At 52.4% G+C, this 20,392-nt stretch overlaps 1 protein-coding gene across 4 annotated transcripts in view; it reads right to left on the bottom strand.

Annotated features, from left to right (window-relative positions):
- CACNA1I (calcium voltage-gated channel subunit alpha1 I) overlaps positions 1-20,392 on the bottom strand; it is a 130,841-nt gene that overhangs the window by 52,238 nt on the left and 58,211 nt on the right. For all 4 annotated transcript variants that reach the window (XM_045290357.1, XM_004700676.2, XM_045290369.1 and 1 more), the window contains exon 5: positions 12,666-12,825. In XM_045290357.1, the coding sequence (XP_045146292.1) occupies positions 12,666-12,825 (160 nt within the window). The remainder of the gene's footprint in view (positions 1-12,665; positions 12,826-20,392) is intronic.

Genomic DNA, 20,392 nt, shown 5'->3' with positions numbered 1-20,392 from the left:
TGCTTGACACACTGGATGAATGTATGGATTGTGATAAGAGATGTAAGAGCCCCCAATAAAAATATTTAATTTTTTTAAAATGTGGCCAGCAAAAACCTTATAAATAGCAGCACAACACGGCCTGCTGTAAGATGAGCCCCTAGGATTGTGAAAATTCAGCTGGCAAAGAGTTACCACCTCAAAATAGAGTTGGCCTTAATGACTCAACAGAGGGCAGGCCTGAGTGGGACAGTGGGTCAGAGAACGGCCTGGGCCTCCCAGAGAAGGAGCTGAAGGGTGGGACGCTGTCCTGATTAACAAACTCTATCCTGTATCCTGAAGTGTCCCTGTTGCTTCGAAGTCGGGCCTCTGACTTGTTACTGACTTGTAACTTACTTCCCTAATAAATCCCATAGTCTCGAATTTGCTCTGAGCATTCTGGGTGGTCACTACAATGAATTATCACACCCAGCAGTGGAATAGAGCGTGCCATGGGAGGGACAGACAACAGCTGTCAGAATTGGTTAAAAAAAAAGTTGGCCACTGCAGGTATGTCTGAGCTCCACCTCACAGAAATTGGTGTTGAGCCCACAATGACTTAATGAGTCCCCACTCATTAAGTGAAAGAACTTCTGACATCAACATTTTACATAGCCATCCAAAGACAGATATAAGAACATTCACGGTAGCTTTAGTCACAAGAACAAAATCAGCCATAAGCAAGTCAAAACCTCCGTAGGAAGGCTAAATCAGTAGCAGGGCAGTCACGTAGTGGACTGCTGACGGCAGTGGATAAAAGGAAACCACAAACACACTGATAACTTGCATGATTCTCACAGGTGGGTCGCTGAGCCAAAGAAATAGACACCAACAGGGGACATGCTGCATGATCCTTGGTATGGATGGAAGCCGTAGACCTGAGCCTATGAGTGAGACCTTGTTTGAAAACAGGTTCTTTAGAGGCGTTATCAGGTGAGGCAACATGAGGTCATTGTGAAGTGGGGTGGGCCATCAACCCCTATGACTGATGTTCTTGTAACAGACAGACATCGAGACAGAAGAAGATGCAGCTGCCAGACAGAGAATGCCAAAGGATGACTGCGGGCCACCAGGAATTGGGAGGGAGGCATGGAAAGGAACCTCTCTCCGGGTCGTCAAAGGGAAACAGCACAGCCGATGCCTGATCTGGACTTCTACTCTCCAATCAGGGAGACGGTACTTTTCTGTTTCTGTAAGCCACTGAGGGTATGAAATCTTTTTATGGGGGTTCTCGGAACCGATTAACAATTACTTTTAAGGAATTATAAGCAGTGGCAACTTTGAGGGGGGCATGGAAAGGAACTGGGAAGGGGCAGAAGGAAACCTTCTGGGGGTGCTTATAGCTCTTCTATCCTCACCTGGACAGGATTACACTGGTGTACCCACGCATGACATGTTACTTTCATATCATCCAGATAATTCTATAGACGTGTGGCTATTAGGTGCCATCGAGTCGGTTCCGACTCATAACGACCTCACACAACAGAACGAAGCACTGCCCGTCCTGCACCCGCCTCACAACTGTCCCCGTTCTCGAGCCCACTGATGCAGTCACAGCGTCCATCCATCTCTTTGAGGGCCTTCCCCTCCTTTGCTGCCCCTCCACTTTACCAAGCAGGATGTCCTTCTCCAGGGCCTGGTCTCGCTTGACAACACGCCCAAAGATGAAGTCTTGCCACCCTTGCCTCTGAGGGGCACCCTGGTCCTATTCCTTCCAAGATAGATCTGTTTGTCCTTTCAGCGCTCCACCGTGCTTTCAATATTCTTCCCCGGCACACTTCAAATGCATCAATGCGTCTTTAGGTCTTCCTTAACTCAATGTTCAACTTTCACAGGCATAAGAGGCAATTGAAGATACCATGGCTTGAGTCAGGCACACCTTAGTCCTCAAAGTAACCATCTTACTTTTGAACACTTTAAAGAGGTCTTGGGCAACAGATTGACTTGATGCAATCCATCTTTTGATCTCTTGGCTGCTGATTCCCATGAGCATCGTGGATCCAAGTAAGGCAAAATCCTTGACAACTTCAACCCTTTCTACACTTATCATGATGCGAGGATCTTGGTCTTCCTTACATTGAGTTGTAATCCATATGGAAGGCTACAATCCCTGTTCTTCATCAGCAAGTGCCTCGAGTCCTCCTCACTTTCAGCAAGCAAGGTTGTGTCGTCTGCGTATCAGGTAGATTCTAAGCCTTCCTCCGATCCTGAAGCCACATTATTCTTCACATAATATGGCTTCCCTGATTATTTACTCAGCACACAGATTGAAGAATATGGTGAGATGATACAACCCTGTCACACACCTTTCCTGGTTTTAAGCTATGCAGTGTTTCCTTGTTCTGGTTACATAACTGCTTCTTGATCCATATATAAGGAAAATCCAAAAGAAGCCACAACAACATTGTTGGAAGCAGTCAAGGAATTTGGTAAAATAGCAGGATACAAGATTTACAAGCAGAAATTAATTGGATTCCTGTATGCTAGCAAAGAGAACTTCAACAAAGACATTACGAAAACAATACCATTTACAAAGCCAGACAAAAGATTAAATACTTAGGAATCAACCTAACCAAAGAAACGAAATACCTGTACAAAAGAGACTACAGAGCATTGTTACACGAAACCAAAAAAGACCTGCATAAATGGAAGGATATCCCATGCTCATGGATAGGCAGACTTAATATTGTGAAAATGTCAATATTACCTAACACAATCTAGAGATACGACAAAATCCAAATCCCAACTTCGTTCTTTAAAGAAATGGAAAAATGAATTACCATCCTCATATAGAAAGGGAAGAGACCTAGGGTAATCAAAGAACCCCTTGAAAAGAAAACCAGATGGGGTACCTCACACTGCCCGACCTCAAAACCTACTCTACAGCCACGGTAGTCAAGTCAGTCTGGTACTGGTACAATACAAAGCCCAATGCAACAGAGTAGAAAACCCAGCAGTAAATGCACCTGCCTATCGGCACCTGACCTGTGACAAAGGACCAAAAACCAATAGATAGGACTGGGACAGCCTTTTCAACAAATGCTGTTTGGAAAATTAGATCCCCATGTACAGAAAAATGAAACAGAATCCATACCTTGTACCATGCACAAAAATGAACTCAATATAGATTAAAGACCTAAATATAACACACACACACACCGAGCTATCAGGATCACCAATGAGAAAAAGAAGACCAATTTAAAGGGTCCTATTGCAGGGCATACACAGGCTACCAAGTAAGATAAAGAAAACACACACAGTGGAAGAGAAAACAGAAGATTGGAACCTCCTAAAATTAAAACACTTATGCACATCAAAAGAGTAAAACAAAAGCCCACAGATTGGGGGGAGAAAATTAGCAATGACACAACACACTAATTACCAAACTATATAGAATTTCACAACACCTCATTAAGAAAATAGCAAATAACCCAATTAAAAAGTTGGCAAAGGACATCAACAAACAGGTCGCCAAAAGGACACTCAAATAGGTAACACTCATATGAAAAAGTGCTCACGATCACTAGCCATCCAGGAGACGTAAATCAAAACTCGGATCAACTATCGTCTGACACCCACAGTGACATCCCAATCCAAATCAACAGAAAACAAGAAAAACGGGAGAGGATGTGAAGAGACTGAAGCTCTCATACACTGCTGCATCCCTGAAAAACAGCGATGAACCCTTGAAACACCGCATGACACGGATGGACCTGGAATCCATTATGATGAGTGGAAGTAGCCAATCACAACAGGACAAATACCGTGTAAGACCACTACTGTCAAGGCAAACACCGAGGCCAAGCCAGGATCTTGTTCTCAAGTCACCTAATCTCTCACAGTTTCCCAGGCAATGAGGTCGTGTGCCTGCCTAGAGCGCTTGAACCATATACCACCCTTTATTCGTACATCTTAAAATCCTCTTCAGAGGGGAGGCTTCGACTCAACAAGGTCAGTTTCCAATGATGTAGAGAGAGGGAGAAGATCCATCAGTTCCTGCCATTTAACATTATTCTATTGTCGCCCCAAATTAATTAACGCTCCGACAAGAGTGATACCTGACTGTGGCAGTTAAATGATTTCACGTCAACTTGATAAATCAGTGTAGGGGTGGAGTCTAGCCTGTCAATCAGGTCACAGCCTGATGATGCCTTCTTATGGGAGTGGCCTTCTCATGAGGATGCTGGGAACTTCCTGTCTTTCTCCCTGGAGGTGAGCCACACTCTCTTTCTGCTTCACCTTCCCGTGGAGGAGACCTGAGTGAGCCATGCAGCAGAGACCTGCAGAGACAGCCCTGCCATGCTTCCAAGGCCATTGGATCCACAAGAGTTTTCACCCACCAGCCTATGGTCTCCCTGCATTTGACATCACTGCAAGTGGCTACATGAGTCTGAAGAGGAATTTATAGACTAATATTGGACATAAGGACTTCTGGGCTTGATCTGGACTGGCTTGGGATGTTTGCTTGATATACAATTACCCGTTGCTATAAAGCTCTTTCTTATGCATATATGAATGTCCCTGGATTTGTTTCTCTAGTCAACCTGGTCTAACACAGTGGTCCATACTAGAAACCCAAGCCAAGAGGTGGCTGAGTGGAGGGCATGTCTGTCCCAGAGAAAATGGCTATGCTTCGGTTTGGCGGGTAGAGAGGGCAGGGCAGCATGCCATTGGGGAAAACACTCAACATTAAGCATATAAACCACCACGGGCAAAATAAGCTTGGTATCGTGTCCCTATAATTGGGCACTTTTGCCCTAGTTTGTATTCAGCCCCTGGTGACCCAGATCATGTACTATAGACAAGCAGAACTTTAGACTCTGTCCTTTCAAGGTGCACAACATCCTCCACAGACCACATCAAAAGGATCCAACGTAGAACTCCCTCTAAGCACTGGACTTCACCTTGGAAACACCAGTAGCCAATTCAAGAACCCAATACTCCCATGGGCTTAAGGCTCACATGTCTCGGTGAGAGAAGCAGATGACTACTCTCCAAGGCTATGGATGTGGAAGTAATTGGACTCTGGTTCAAAATTCTTGCCTTAAAGGGGTCCAATAAGTGGCAACTCAAGACCACCATATATGTGAATTGTATGACCTTGAAACTCTTAAAAAGATCAACAAATTAATGAAGAAAAAGAAGCAAACAGATTGGATGCGATGTCACCCCCAAAAGGCCAGGTAATGCTGAAAGTCTTCCTTGACTGCTAGGCCCTGCTAGCTAGTTAATCAGCAAAGATGCCCTGAGACTGGTCCAAGACTTAAGGAAACGTACTGTTCCGTTTGCTTGCTCAAGGTCAACGGTGGTCTCCTGTGGTTACCGTGCGTTGTGAGTTCATGTGAAACCTGCATAGGTGACTCCCCAATGTGTAAGTCCCAAGGTCCCGGGCATCTTCTTCTCTGTGTATCTTGATTTCGAACAGGACGTCGCAGTCTGGTTTGCACTGCTGTGGTCTCCTCTCTGCCACCCCTCTACACAAGTACTCCTCGCTCTGCTGATTTGGGGTGAGTCAATTAGCCTTATGCCCAGACTGGTACGCCTGCGTTTCAGGTAACAGTGTCTCCATGGTATCCGGACAGAGGGACACACAGCCCTGGGCTCAGATTCGGACCCTGCCACTGCTGAACCAGGAAACGTGGTCCTCATTCTCCACTCAGCAAAAACCCAGCTCCAGCAGGGAGGCCGGGCCCTGGAGATGGGGGCCGGGGTTCTCATTCCAGCCCGGACTCCCCCAAGACGAGTGCCGCTGCGTGCCCTTGAGCAAGATGCTGTCCCCCTTGGCCTCCTTTCCCTTTTTCCACATGGACAGCGCTGCCTAGTCGGCCGGCAAAGCCTCACCTCTAGGGCACCGGGCCCACAGGAGGGCGGGCAGAGCCCTGGGCTGGCCGGGATGGTGTCAGCCATGCTCTCCCCTCAGTCCTGAACTTTCTGACCTGCTTCTCCAGGCAGCCATGGGCCGTCCCAGCCCAGCAGGGTCTGTCAGTGAATGTCACCTTCCGTAATCAAATGAAACTGAGAGCTCCGGATGGGGCCAGCTCACCATGGAAATCACACAGCCCAGCCCCACCTCTCAGCTCTGCCTTCCTCCCAGGGGTCTCTTGCTCATTTTACATCAATTTACATCTCTTATTCCTGGGCATGTGGCATGGGGAGTGGGGGGAGGGATGGGAGGGTCGGTTAGGGTATAACACTCCTGAACACTGGCTCAAGCACATCTGTCCTCCTACGCCCCCTGTCATAGCTGAGGTGGGGGTGGAGCCACCTGGGCACAAGAAAATAAACACCAAGATCCAGATCCAGGATGCAATGGTTAGGCAGCTAGCTTATGAATGGGGGTGCTGTCCCTCCCATGCTTGCAAAGGCTCCCATAGAGGAGGTTGGAAAGAAATCAGGCAACCATTAGACATCGATGAAGACCCCAAACTGAGCATGCTTGGACTCAAGCCCCTAAGCCAGGGGGAAGTCCACCTGGGCGCCCAAACTAGGCCCAGGCTCATGACATCACCCAGGTGGGCTTAACTCAGCCAGTGGGGTCAACCAATACCACCAACCACGCCTCCCCAGCCAGAGGTTTGAAACATCCTGGCTGTGGGTAGGCCACACTCTCTCTTACCTGCTCCTAGTCAGCGGCAGGTAGAGAGTGAGGGTCTGCCTCTCCCATGAGCCCACTCCAGGCCTACTTGGGGCTCATGGCCTCTGGACCCACACACATGCTCTTTTCTCTAGGGCTCTTGGGCTTCTGGCCTCCCTTTATCTCCCCCCACCCCAAGTTCCGCACGTGTGGGTGATATTCCCCACGTGGTCATCCCTGCCCAGTTGTGAACCCCAGCACAGCCTCCACATGGCTGAGCACGCTTCCCAGTAACAGCACGTACCCCTTTGAGACTGTAACCCCTGCGACTTGTCCTGTCCTTCACAAAAACCTACTTGGATCACACAGCACGCTTCAGTGTGAATTCTTTCATCGTGCGAAGCAAAGACCCGAGGTATGCTGCACTGCAGAACATTAACACACTCTTTAGAGCTCCCATGGCCCAGGGACAAGAACTGGGGTCTAGTCCCCAGCCTGCCTCTGGGTGCTAAATCCTTCCTTCCTTCCTTCCTTCCTTCCTTCCTTCCTTCCTTCCTTCTTTTCTCCCTCCCTCCCTTTCCCTCCCTCCACCTGTCCATCTATTCTTTCTCTCGCCCTTCTTTCTCTCCCTCTTTCGCCTCCTCCTTCCTCTCTCTCTATCTTCCTCCTCTCTCTCTACCTCCCTCCCTGACCTGTCCTCTCTTTCGTTCTCATCAGTGACTTGTGGGCATCTGTGCCAAGCCCCACTGCAGGCGCTCAGAGACCAGCAGGGACGCAGAAGCACCTGGTCCTGCGGAGAACTGGCAGAGCAGCGGCCCCAGGACCAAGTGCATGCACTGGTCCAGAGCCCCGTGCCACCACTTGTCTGTCAGCTGGTTGTACCACGGTGGCTTGTGTGTTGCTGCGATGCTGGAGGCTGTGTCACTGGTATGTCAAAGGTCAAGAGGGTCCCCCAAAGTGAACGGGTTCCAGCGGAGCTTCCAGGCTAAGAACTGACCACGAAGACGAACTCGGCGGCCCACATCAGAGGGGGAAGCCACTGAAAACCTTACGCATGGCTTCGATGCACGTCCAACTACCGAAAGCCTAAACAATGGAAACAGAGCGTCGCCAGAGATGCTGATGGCAGATGGACCCTCAAGTCCGGGACACACAGAATGTGACTGGAAAGGAGATGATTTCGTGGAGGGGAGTCGGCCACGGTGACGTGAGTCAGGTAAGCCTGTGGGAGTGCCGCCTTTGGGGTTGTCATTTGCTGAGGGGGGCTGACTCAAGGAAAAGAGAAACGGGGCCCAAAACCTTCTAACGATTGGAACTTGGAATGTGTGAAGTATGAAGGTCCAAAATGAAGTGGGATGCATGAAGATCGATATCCGAGTCATTGTTGAGCCAAAATCGGCTGGGAGGGGACCTAGAATTAGAAAACCAAAGGGGGTGGACGTGCTCAGCATCTCTGAAACTGGAAGAACGCAAGAAAACAACTCAAGCCTCGAATTGCAATTCTGAAAGATTCTATAGGCAACAGATTGAATGATGCAGGAAGCATCCAGAGAAGATGGAAGGAATAAACAGAGTCACTGTACCAGAAAGGACTCACCGACAGTCCATCATTTCAGGAGGTCGCATTTGAGCAAGAACCAATGGTGCTGAAGGAAGAAGTTCAAATGCCTTCAGTAGGCGTTAGCCAAAAACCAGGCTCTAGGACTTGATGGAATAGCTATTGAGATGTTTAGAAAGCTGAAGCCGCACTGGAAGCACTCACTCCTCTATGGCAGGAAATCTGGAAGACAGCTACCTGGCCAACTGACCAGAAGAAATCCATATTTGTGCCCATTCCAAAAAAAAAAGGTGACCCACCAGAATGATCAAGCTATATAATGATATCATTGATGTCACACACAAGTAAAATGTTACTGAAGATCATCCAGCAATGGTTACAGCAACACATTGACAGGGAACTGCCAGAAGTTCCAGGCCGATTCACAAGAGGACGTTGTGGCAGATACATAATCTCCTGCCAACTCGAGTGAAGGGGTGGAGCCTGATTGTCGGTCATAGCCAATCGTGTCTTTGTGTGGGCATGGCCTTCTCCTGAGGATTCTGGGAACTCTTGTCTTCTTCCCTGGAGACGAGACACACTCTCTCTGCTTCATCCTCCTGCTGACAAACAGCATGCAGCTATGCTGATGGAGCCAGAACCCTGAAGCTGAAGGAGCCACGGGGAGCCCCAGGCCAGTGCTGAGATGCTTCCACTGCCACTGGATCCACAAGACTTTGCACCCACTTGACTGTAATCATCCTGCACTCAGTGTAACTGCATATGTTTTGTGAGTCTGAAGAGGAATGTATAGACTGGTATGGGACATATGGGTTAATATTGGATTTATGGACTTGATCTGAACTGGGCAGGGATGTCTTCTTAATGTACAATTACTCTTTGCATAAAGCTCTTTCTCATACACATGTGATTGTCTGTGACTTTGTTCTCTAGTCCACCCAGACTAACACAGATGTGGAACAATGGATAGCATTGCTGATGTCAGATTGATTTGGGCTCAAAGTAGAGAATACCAGAAAGATGTTAACCTGTGTTTCATGGATTCTTCAAAGGCTTTGGACCATAATAAACTGTGGATCACCTTGAGAAGAATGGGAATTCCACCGCCCCACATACTTGTCTGATCTGTATGCTGAGCACATCATGAGAGAAGCTGGATTACATGAAGAAGCGTGTGACACCAGGCTTGGAGGAAGACGTATTAACAGATGACACAACCTTGCTGGTCGGAAATAAGGAGAACTTGAAGCACTTGCTGATGAAGATCGAGGATTGTAGCTTTCCATAGGGATTACAACTCAATGTGAGGAAGACCAAAAGCCTCACAACTAGACCAATAGGTAACATCATGGAGAAAGGGTTGAAGTTGTCAAGGATTTTGTCTTGCTTGCATCCATAACCAATACCCATGGAAGCAGCAGTCAAGAGATCAAAAGACGGACTGCATTAGGTACAGCTGATGCACAAGACCTTTCAAGAGCACTGAAGAGCGAGGATGCTTCTTTGAGGACTAAGGTGCGCCCGACCCAAGCCATGGTATTCTCCATGCATCGTGTGTGAACGTTGGACACTGAATAAGGAAAGCTGTAGAAGAATCAATGCGTTTTGAACGGTGGCGCTGGAGAAGAAGGCTGAAAGTGCCATGGACCACAGATCGGACGAAGTAATAAGGCCAGAACGTTCCTTCGAGGCAAAGAGGACAAGACTTCGTCTTACATACTTTGGACATGTTGTCAGAAGGACGTCATGTTTGATAAAGTGGAGGGGCGACGAAAAAGAGGAAGGCAAGATGGATGGACACGGTAGCTGCATCAGTGGCTCGCGCATGGGCACACTTGTGAGGATGATGCGGGGTCATGCAGTGTTAGGTGCTATGGAACTGAATGGCAGGAACAATAACAAGCCCCCGTGAATCCAAGTCAATAGGCAACCATTTCAGACCGAGAGAAAGAACGAGCTGGCGAGTGTGATGAAGTGTGAGGGAAGTAGGGGTGAGGGGCCCTCCTCAGAGGTTACATCGGGCCCAGGTGGCGTCCATGGGGTTCTCTGGGGCAAGGTCCGTGTGCACTTGAGGGGCCTGGCTATGTCCTGAGTCCCCGCAGATGAACTCATCCCCACGCCTTCCTGCTCCTCTGAACCCCTCCCCAGGACCCCGCCCCACACATGTGCACACAACCCTTACCCACAGGGCTCCCTGCTCAGGCCAGACCAGCGGCTGAGCCCAGCCTCTGAGGAGCTGTTTGATTTCATCCAGACTCCGGGGGAGGAAGTCAGTCTGGCCCCAAGCACTTCCCCAGGTCCCCTACAGTCATCCTCGATGGTCTCCCATGAGCCATTGGCACAGGCGCAGAGAGTTCTCCAATAGTTGGACCCTCACCTCATCCCCAGCCGGAGCACATGCCAGATAAGAGGAGCCACTTAGGGATGTCACCGACAGGATGGAGGACCCTGTTCTGCTCCTGTCTCCCAGGCACATAGTGGGACCGCACAGACTCCTGTGGACGTCTATGTGTGGAGGCAGGCACAATGCCCTGATGCGTAAGATTGTTTGATACGCTATCAGGTCAGTTCCGCCCTACAGGACCCTACAGGACTGAGTCAAACTGCCCTCGGGGTGTCCAGGGTTGTCATTTTTCCAGAAGCAGATGACCAAGCCTTTTCTCCCAGAGAGTAGCTGATGGGCCTTGAACCACTGACCTGGTCACAGCCAAGACCTTACCACTGCGCCACCAGGAATTCCTAAATGTGTAATATATGTGAGTCGATCACAACGCATAGTGACCCTATACAGAGTTCCCAACACCGTACATCACAGGTCAGATAGCATCATCTTTCTTCCATGGAGTGGCTTTGAACTGCCAACCTTTCCATTAGCAGCCCAACATCTAACCCACAGCACCACCAAAAACCAAAACACCAAACTCGCTGCTATTGAGTCCATGCTGACTCACAGCGACCCTTTAGGACAGGGTGGAACTGCTCTGGTGAGTTTCCAAGCTGTCGGTCTTTACGGGAGTGGAAAACCACATCCCTCGCCCATGGAGCGGCTGATGGTTTGGAACTACTGACCTTGCGGTTAGCAGCCCAATGTGCAACCACTGCACGGGGCTCCTTCAGTGTCACCAGGGCTCTTTCAATGTGCCGCAAGACTCCATTTCTCCCTCGTCACAAGGCAAGAAGGGGTTCTGCAGATGTCAGTTTGCCCAGACAACCAAGCTGGCGCCCTCCAAGAGCCAAGCACGGGTTATCCCAATGGTCTCCCCAATGGCCACCCTCACCTTTACACACAACAGACACATCAGAGCCCCCACACATGCCGGTGCTGGCCCGAGACAGCCTGGGTCTGGGGCAGACGTTGAGGTCTTGTGTCTTCCTTTGACAGCCCCGGTGGCGGAGTGGGTAATGCGCTGGGCCTTTCATCACAAGGTCAGTGGTTGGAAACTAGCAGCTACTCCGCGGAGAAAGATAAAGCTTCTACTCCCCAAACTTTAGTCTCAGAAATCCTAGGGGCAGTTCTAGTCTGCCCTGGAGGGTTGCACTGAGTCGGAATCGCCTCCGTGGCAGTGCGTTTGGTTTGGGCTTGGTCTCCCCTTTGCCTGGAGATGCCTTCCCTTCCCTTGCCCCTCCCACCCAGCAGCCTCCTCGTTTGCCTCTCGGGGACCACATGCGTTGGAACTTTACTGCTGAGTTCTGGGCCGTGATGGATTGGGTTGTGTGCCCCAGGCAGGTTTTGAACTACCGGACCCTATTCCTGTGGCTGCGATCCTGTTTGGACAGAGGCCTTTCTTTGTGACGTTCATCCATCCAGGTCCTGTTCAGGTGGGCCCCAACCCTGACCACGTCTGAGTTATAAAGAGAGTGCCGCAGGGAAGACAGGTGCCAAGGAGTGTCGGCAGGTACCAACCACGGGGGACTGAGCTTTCCAGTCCCTCGGTGGGACTGTGAGCCTACAGACGGCGCGGAAATGAATTTCTGTTCTTTAAGGTCACCTACTCGTCCTGCTTTTGTTACAGCAGCACAAAGCAACAAAGGCAGCATCTAAGAGTGTGTTTTTAAACTCCGGGGCTTTATGAGAAGTGCAGTCAGAATGCTCCTTAGAGGCAAGGATGGCACCCTTTCATCTCACGTACTTTGGACATGTGGTCAGGAGAGACCAGTCCTTGGAGAAGGACATCGTGCTTGGGAAAGCAGAGGGGCAGCGGGAAAGAGGAAGTTCCTGGATAAGTTGAATGGACGCAGTGGCTGCATCCGTGGACTCAAACAAGGGAACAATTGTGAGGATGGCATGGGACCGGTCAGCGTTTCGCCCTATTGTCCAGGGGGTCGCTGTGCACCGGACGCGACTCCCTGGCACATGACAGCCACAACAGGGTTTTGTGGTCATAATTTGACAACCCACCTTGGCCTCTCTGGACCTGGGGGACCAGGGATGGGGACGAGGTGCTCAATGAGGAAGGCCTTGCTAGCCCTAAGGGACCCTGCTGCCCGGACCCGGCTCGTTAGGGCTGCACTCACAGGGTGAAGTTCTCCTCCAGGAAGCAGCGGTTGCGCAGCAGGCCGGCCCAGAGCTGCACACCAATGATGCCAAAGATGAAGAAGACGAAGAAGCAGAGCAGCAGGACATTTCCCAGCATGGGGAGGGTGTCCAGGAGCAGGTTCACCAGAATCCGCATACCTGGAGGGAGGAGGAGAGCAGACCCCAGCCAGGGAAGAGCGAGGTTAGAGGGACAGACAGGGAGACACAGGCGTGAAGGACCCAGAGCAGGGACTCACTGCTATTCCTGCCTGCTCAGTGGCCACCAGACTGAACCCCCCCCCCTTGACACCTGCCCCTTAGCCCAGAAGGCCATGTAAATGGCTCTGGGCCCTGTCTGGTTTACACTAGGTTGTGGATAGACAAGTCGGCATTTACAGGGCATCTTTTCTGGAACAAACCCTTTTCCGGGTACTTGCACACAAATGATTTCCTCTACTCCCATTTTATATAAGAAGCAGGCAGAGGTTCAGGAAACAAACACCATTGCCCAAAGCCACACAGTTAGAGACTGTCAGGGTCTGGGTTTCTTAACACCACGCTTCTCGTTCATTCTACCACCTCCACAGTCCCTGGAGGGACCCTGGAGGCCTGGGACCCAGCAGTTCACCTCCATAGGGTCAACACACACCCAGGGCAGGCCTAGTGAGCGCCCATGAATTCAGATACCCTGAATGCCCTTCTCCTCTGGGCAGTCACAAACCCCCTGACCATGCCAAGGCAAACCAGTACCAGCCAGGAACCACCCAGCAGACCCTCCCCCAGCCCAGAGCTGCCCTAAGAAGCACAGTGGGTAGGTTGAAGGGCATGGATCTGCCTTCATAACTAAAGGAAAGGCCTTTTCTCGCTGTGATGAACCAGCTACGGGAGATGAGGCGAAAGGAAGGGGGCAACAGGGGGTCCCCTAGGAGCTGAAGGGGTGGCCTAGGGGATATGGTGAAATGAATTGCTGCATGTGGCCTTGTCTTGGTTCTTTGAAAATGAACCCCTAAACCCCGAGGAGTCACCTTTGCCCTCATTTTCTACCCCAGAGGATTTGTGACTTTTGTCTGGGTTCATTGACACTTCCTGTGGGAGCTGCAGGCAACTCGTGGCTCGATATTTGGGATCTGGCCCTGGGCCGCAGTCTGCCGGGGATTGGTCTGTTTCGCACACTTGGCAAAACTTGGTCAATAGGCTCATGCAGATGGAGCGACTAGAACCCAGGATGCAAATGAAGTATCTGGGGCCGACTGAGAGAAGATTGGTCGGTTTGTGGCCCTGGTGGGAGGGCCGTGTCTTGAAACTGAGTTTACTTCTCTGTGCAGCCAACCCCACACAGGTGGGCAGACGGAAGCAGAAAGAGGGAAGGCCCGGGAGCTCCACAAAGAGCTCAAGGCTGTAACACTGAAGACACGCAGAGGTCTGGAATGGGCCCTGTGGACAAGCCAGTGGTGACAGCAGAGAGCGATGGAAAAGAACCATCGAGAGCTGGTTTCAAACAGCCCTGAGCTGGGTCACTTAGCAGCAGGGAGGCCTGTCCTCAAGAGGCCGCAAGGGGGTCTTCCAGGCTGAGAAGGGGCATGCACGGCAGAGAGCAGGGCTTGCTTGTTGGCAGGGCTGAGAGAACTGGCCTCCACTGGATGGCCTTCCACTCAGGGATCCTTCCCGACTTAACCTACATGCTTCCTGATCTTGACCCTGAGTTGTAGCCTGATGATCTTGATCTTGGGTGGTTCCTTGTTGCTTAATAAAAATCACAGTCATCAAGCCTATTCTGACTCATGGCGACCCTACAGGACAGAACTGCCCTGTGGGTTTCCAAGACGGCAACTCGTGACGGGAGAAGAAAGCTTCACCTTTCTTCCGCAGAGTGGCTGACGGTTTTGAACCGCTGGCCTTGCAGTTAGCAGCCCAATGCGTAACCACGACATAACCACTAGGCCACCACACCCTCCCCTGGCCCTTCGTAAACCACTTATTTATAAGCCTGACCTGTGAGCTCTGAGTAGCCCATTGCACCGGATTCCTGAGGCCAGTAGAGTAGTAGAGTGAGGGACAGCTAGCTCCCGAATCAGTAAAAACGTTGGAAGAGTCAGGGTCTCCCTGACCTCTACCTCCTAGACCTCAGCCTGAGCTCATCTTGATCCCCAATGTCCTCACCCCCCCACCCCCAAAGTGAGGTGGGCTCTGACACGATTTCTACCATTTTCCCAAGGAGCTTCAGGCAGCACGGGTGGTCGCCACCTCTCAGGGGCCTGGTGGCCTGTTAACCCAACAGGCAGGACAGAGGGGCTGGTGAGAGCACACAGCCTCAACGGGGAGACCTGCGTTCAAACCCTGGCCCTCGGCTTGTGGCCCGTGGGTCCTTGAGCCAGTCACCCCTCTCTTGGGAGATGAAACCCCTCGGCAAAGGGCCCAAGAGGGCATCAGCCACCGTGCAGTGGTCCCCGGGCGCAATGCCCATGTGCAGATGGAAACGGAGGCTCAGAAAGAACAGCTGGATCCAGGGTACACGGCTGGCAGGGTCCAGACTGGAATTAGAACCCAGGTCCCCTGACGACTCCAGAACTGCCTCTAAGCATGTGTACACACAGCATCCCTCTGGGCCTATTGGGCCCTTGGGAGGCCTCAGATGGTCGGTCTGGGGGTTCTACAGAAGCAGAATTGGGACAATGGCTTCGAGCTAGGCAGTAGCACCTCTCAGTGAACCCTAGGGCCCCCACTCCCACTGAGAAAATGGAAACCCTTCCCAACTCCTGGGCCTCCACTCACCTCTGTCATCCACCCTGCTCCCTCCCGCTGGCTCATGCCCAAGGCTAACTCATCTGCAACCCGCCCCATCTCCACCCTCTCCACGGGCACAGCCCGCAGCTCTCCCAAGTCTGGGTGGCATCATCTGGGTCACGACTTCAGTTACCGTCTGTACAGTTACCGTCTGTACGTTGCCCCTCCCAGATCCGCATCTCAGGCCAGACCTCCCTCCCGCCATAAGGAAGGCCAATCGCCGCCCCCCCACCCCCACCCCATCAACCCGACTATAGAATCCACAGGACTACAAACCCCAGGTTGGGGGTCAGCTTTGGAATGTTACCCACCTTCCCTTTCCTGGACTTAAGAAAACAGCGCCTGGTTTTCCTTGGGGAGCCACAACTTCCTGGAAACATGTTGTGGTGGTGGCACTGTTAGGTAGCAGAACAGGGAGCAGGGTGTCCACTGACCAATTCCGGCCCCCAGCCGGGGTGGGGTGCGAGGGCTGGTACACCTAGGTGGGCAGTACACCTGGATTGGCCCAATCTAGGCCAGGTGGGCTTAATTCAGCCAATGGGGTCAACCAGTACCATTGACCACTCCTCCCAGCAGAAGGCCCTAAAATGTGACATCTGGAGATGGCTGCTCTCTTTCCTGCTGCTCCTTTGCCTGCCACCGGGCCATGTTGTCTCTCTCTCTCTCTCTCTCTCTGCCGCCCCATGTGGGGGTGCAGTCCTGTGTTCAGTTAACTGTAAAACCTGAAACTTCTTCTATCCTTTATAAAAACCCACTTGGAGCACAAACCAGGCTGCGGTCGTGAATTTCTTTCTCGTGCAAAGCCAGGAACCAAGGTATTTACCCCCCGAGGAATCTACTAGCCTCTGACCTCCACGTTCACCGCAAGGGGAGAGACGCCTCTATCTCAACACCCCAAGGCTGATTCCTAGGAGGCAGAGGTCAGACCTGCCTTCACCCTTCCAATTGTGTGCCAATTCTGACGCCAAACGTCTATGTCTCTCCAGGGTTGGATCAGTCATTGCAACAGCCGCACGGAACTCATGACCACACTCAGCATTGTGGGGCTGATGAAAGAGCGAGTAGGGTGCGATTCGGGTTCGGAAATACGCAGGTTAGAGTTCTTCGATCAGGACAGCCACTTCTCAATCATGCCTGCAGGCAAGGCTCACTCTGGGCCTTGGCCCCTCTGCCCTGCGTCTGCGCTGCTCGGGCAAGTTCTTTAAGCTCTGCCAGCCAGTGTTCAGTCGGTGGGCTGGGAAGCATGGTGCACCATCTCCTGCTGGGTTTCTGCTGGTCTCCTGGTTCTGCTGCCTCCCTGCCACCATTCCTCCTCTGCTTCTGCTCACTCCCTCTGGCTGTCCTGCGGTCACAGCCCTCTCCGTCTGACTTCTGGGACAGAAGGCTCCCCGTGCAGGGACTGCAGACCCAAAAGATGTACAGTACTCCCCTCCTATCTCTTCTTCTTGGTAGGGGTCAGGTCCCTTCCTGCCTCTGGGATTAGTGGTTGGACTAAACCAATCAATCCCTTCCTGAGGAGTCTATACATCTAATTTGCATGGCCCCCCCATCCCCAAGGGGGCCGTGCATCTTATTTACATTATTAGCAAGTTACCCAATCTCCTCTGTGGGCTGCAAACACTTCATTTGCGGAGACCCACCGAGCGTCATTTGGTGGGCGTTACGATGGCCGCCGTGGCGAGGAGGGCCCACGTTAAGTTATTCCCTGCCTTGCACGGCCACACTCTGGTGCATGGGGCAGAGTGGGAGCGATATGGAGAGCACGTGAAGTCTGCTCCATTCCCTGGCCTCTCAGGCATTGGCCGGAGGATTGAACTTGGCTCTGGGATCGCCGCTAGAACAGGAGCTGCTAAACCTGGAGGTGCGGGGCCATCTTTCTCAGGAGGCTGCCTCTGCCTGAAACTGGGCGCCCCGCAGGGAGAGCGGAAGCCAGAGGCCGAGAGCCTGCGAGCTCCTCTGAGGATCCGCACCTCCTATGGAAGCTGGGGGTGATGAACCCCCAGGGGGAGAAGTCCCTGATAGCCCCAGGGTTCTATCATAGGGTGGACCCTATGAAACGACTGCTGAAGAGAAGGTGCAGAGTCAAGAAACGTCTTGCGGAGAAGCAGCTGTGGCCCCCAGAGGTCAAGAGCCGATGGGTCACCCTTGAAGCATCACTGCCCCCCAATCCTGCAGGATCCAGCCTTGCCCCCTCCCCAGCTCCTGACTTCTCCCACTCCTTCTTCCTCTTTGTCTCATCGACACTCAGCCTCTGCCTAACAACAAACAGTTATTTCCGGTTCCTAAACCACTGTGGCATCTCACGTGCCCCTGCCTCTACTCCTGCTGCCCCTCTTCCGACAGCACTCTTCCGTCCCTCTTCTGTCCGAAAACTCCTCCTCGGCCATTGCAGCCCACGTCAACCTCTATTTTCTTTCTGGGGAGCTGTCTTCGGCTCTGTCCCATCCTATCCCATCCCAGGCAACATTCACCCCTCTCTCTTGGGCTCTGGGCACTTTCAGGACCTCTCCCCTGGCCCAAGGAGCCCTGGTGGCCTCGTGATTATGCGTCGGGCTACTAATCACAAGAGCAGCCGTTCGAAACCACCAGCCGCTCCGCAGGAGAGAGACAAGGCTGTCTATTTCCATCAAAAGTACGGCCCTGGAAACCCGCAGGGCAGTTCAACCCTGTCCTAGAGGGTCGGCATCGACTCGAAGGGCAGTGTGGGTGGTTGGGGCTTTCTCCTGGCCCACTGCAACGTCCAGGAGAGACCCCCCATGCCAATGGCTAGTCTTCACCCAGCCCCTCTAGCTCCTCCGGGGCTGTGTGCTCCCACGGCAGGATCGCGTCTGATGCACCTTGGTGATCCCAGAACCTCGTGGGTCCTGGCCCTGGATGGAGGCTCAGGCCACTTGGGTTGAATGACTGTTCACCGCGAGGGACACGCCCAGTCTGGGGAGGGAATGGGAGAGGGACGAGGGGAGAGTGGAGTGGGGGAGGCTGGGAAGGGCACGGCGGCCCTGTCCAGGTTGATCCTCAGTGGGTGCCGAGGTGGTTAGTCATGAGGGCGGTTTATTCAGAATTTGCATCACCAGTTCTGTGCAGTGTGATTTCCGATCAATAATTAATGCCCACCCCCTTCTTTGCGCCCCACAAAACTAGGTCAGCCTCCTCTCGGGAAACACAGTGGGGCTCCCTCGCAGGCGCTTCCTCCCATGGAGAACAGGCCAGGGTGGAGGCTGTGCCCCGCCTCCCCACTCCCGCCCCTAACACAGGGGAAAAGGGTAGCCAGAAAATGAGACAGGCACCCCTGGAATCCGTCCAAATGCTAAGCCAGCCCATCGCAGGCTCTGCCAACACCCCACTACCCATCCATCCCTCCAGTCACCCACTCGCTCACCCAACATATGAGGAGTCCTGAGGGAAGACCTCTCTAGCAGAGTTCCTGGGTGGCCCAGCCAGTGCTTGGCTGCTAACCGAAACGAGCAGGGTGGGGTGGGGGTGGGGGACTGGAGGGGGGGGGGTGAGCCCACCCAGAGGTGCCTTGGGAGAAAAGCCAGGTGATCTGCTTCCAGCAGGTCTCAGCCTTAGAGACCCTGCCAAGTTTTCAGGAGTAGGGAGGGACTTTGTTATGGCTGGTCCTCATGTTAAGCATAGTGCTGGACACACAGGGAGTGCGAGGCCCCACCACCCACTTTCTGGCAGCAGGGGACATTGGACCACAATGTTGGGGTGGGGCCCTCCCAGGGCACATTCCTAGAAGGGCTGACTTGAGCCCAGAGCTGTACATCCAGAGAGACACGGAGGCAGCCTGTAGGGTGAGTCTCAAGACAGTGGGGTTTGTTCTGGGTGCCTGGTGGGCGTGGAGGATGCCAGCAGACAGAGCCCTGTACCAGTTCTGGGCTGTACTGAGGGAGAGGGCCACCCTGGCACTCCAGAAAGACTGAGGCAACCAAGAGGGCCAGGGAGTGGCTGAGAGGAGAGGCGGGTGGGAAAGGCCTAGAGAAGGCAGCCCAACATGGGCCCAGCCTGGCTCGCTCCGCTCCTGGCTCCCTCCAGAGGGCCCAGCCTTTGTTGCTTAATTAATTACATGTCCCTTGTTCTACAGGATATTGAAATTCGGAAAGGCCCCTGAAAACCTGCCCGGCTGGCTTCCCTGAATGGCAGCCCAGCCGCTGCTCCGGCCTCCCTCTGCCTAGAGGCCCAGCTCACTGGCTGCCACCCCTGGGGCCCAGGGACTCCCAGGCCACAAAGCCAAGGCATAATTAGCTAATTAAGGACTTAGAAGGAGCTCATCACTTCTGTGCTAGGAAAAAGGGGCCACAGGATTAGGGAGGACCCCAAGAGTCCCCAGTTAATCCTCCTTTTATGCCCACAGTCAAGTAATTAACCAAGGCCAGCCAGCCAGTTACACTCTGCCCTCAGTCCCCCTGGCACTGGGCACACAATGTGGGAGGCGGGAGAGGAGAGAGAGAGAGAGAGAGAGAGAGAGAAGATGAAGATGGAGAACATAGAGGGTAAGAAAGAGGCGTAAAGAGCTCATGTGAAGTAAAGTAAGGAGATGGACGGGGGGATGGATAAATGGGTAGGTGGGTGAGTGGTGGATGGATGGGTGGGTTGGTCAGTGATAGATGGATGGATGGGTTGGTTGGTGATAAATGGGTGGGGCGGGTGGAAGGATGGCAGAATGTGGAGGTATAGATGGATGTGCATGGATGGATGGATGGATAGACAGGTGGGTGGATGGAAAGCTGAGTGGAAGGATGGATAGTTATGTGGGTGGATGGGTGGATGGCTAGGTAGGTGGGTGGATTGGTTAATGAATGGAAGGATGGATGGATGGATAGCTGAATGGAAGGATGGATGGATATGTGGGGAGGTGGGGAGATGACTAGGTAGATGGGTGGATTGGTTAATGAATGGAAGGAAGGAAGGAAGGAAGGAAGGAAGGAAAGGATGGATA

The sequence above is a fragment of the Echinops telfairi genome, unplaced genomic scaffold, assembly GCF_000313985.2.
Source record: "Echinops telfairi isolate 266 unplaced genomic scaffold, ASM31398v2 ScPeMD7_2;HRSCAF=8, whole genome shotgun sequence".
Classification (NCBI taxonomy): domain Eukaryota; kingdom Metazoa; phylum Chordata; class Mammalia; order Afrosoricida; family Tenrecidae; genus Echinops; species Echinops telfairi.
This window is presented reverse-complemented; position numbering and strand designations above follow the sequence as displayed.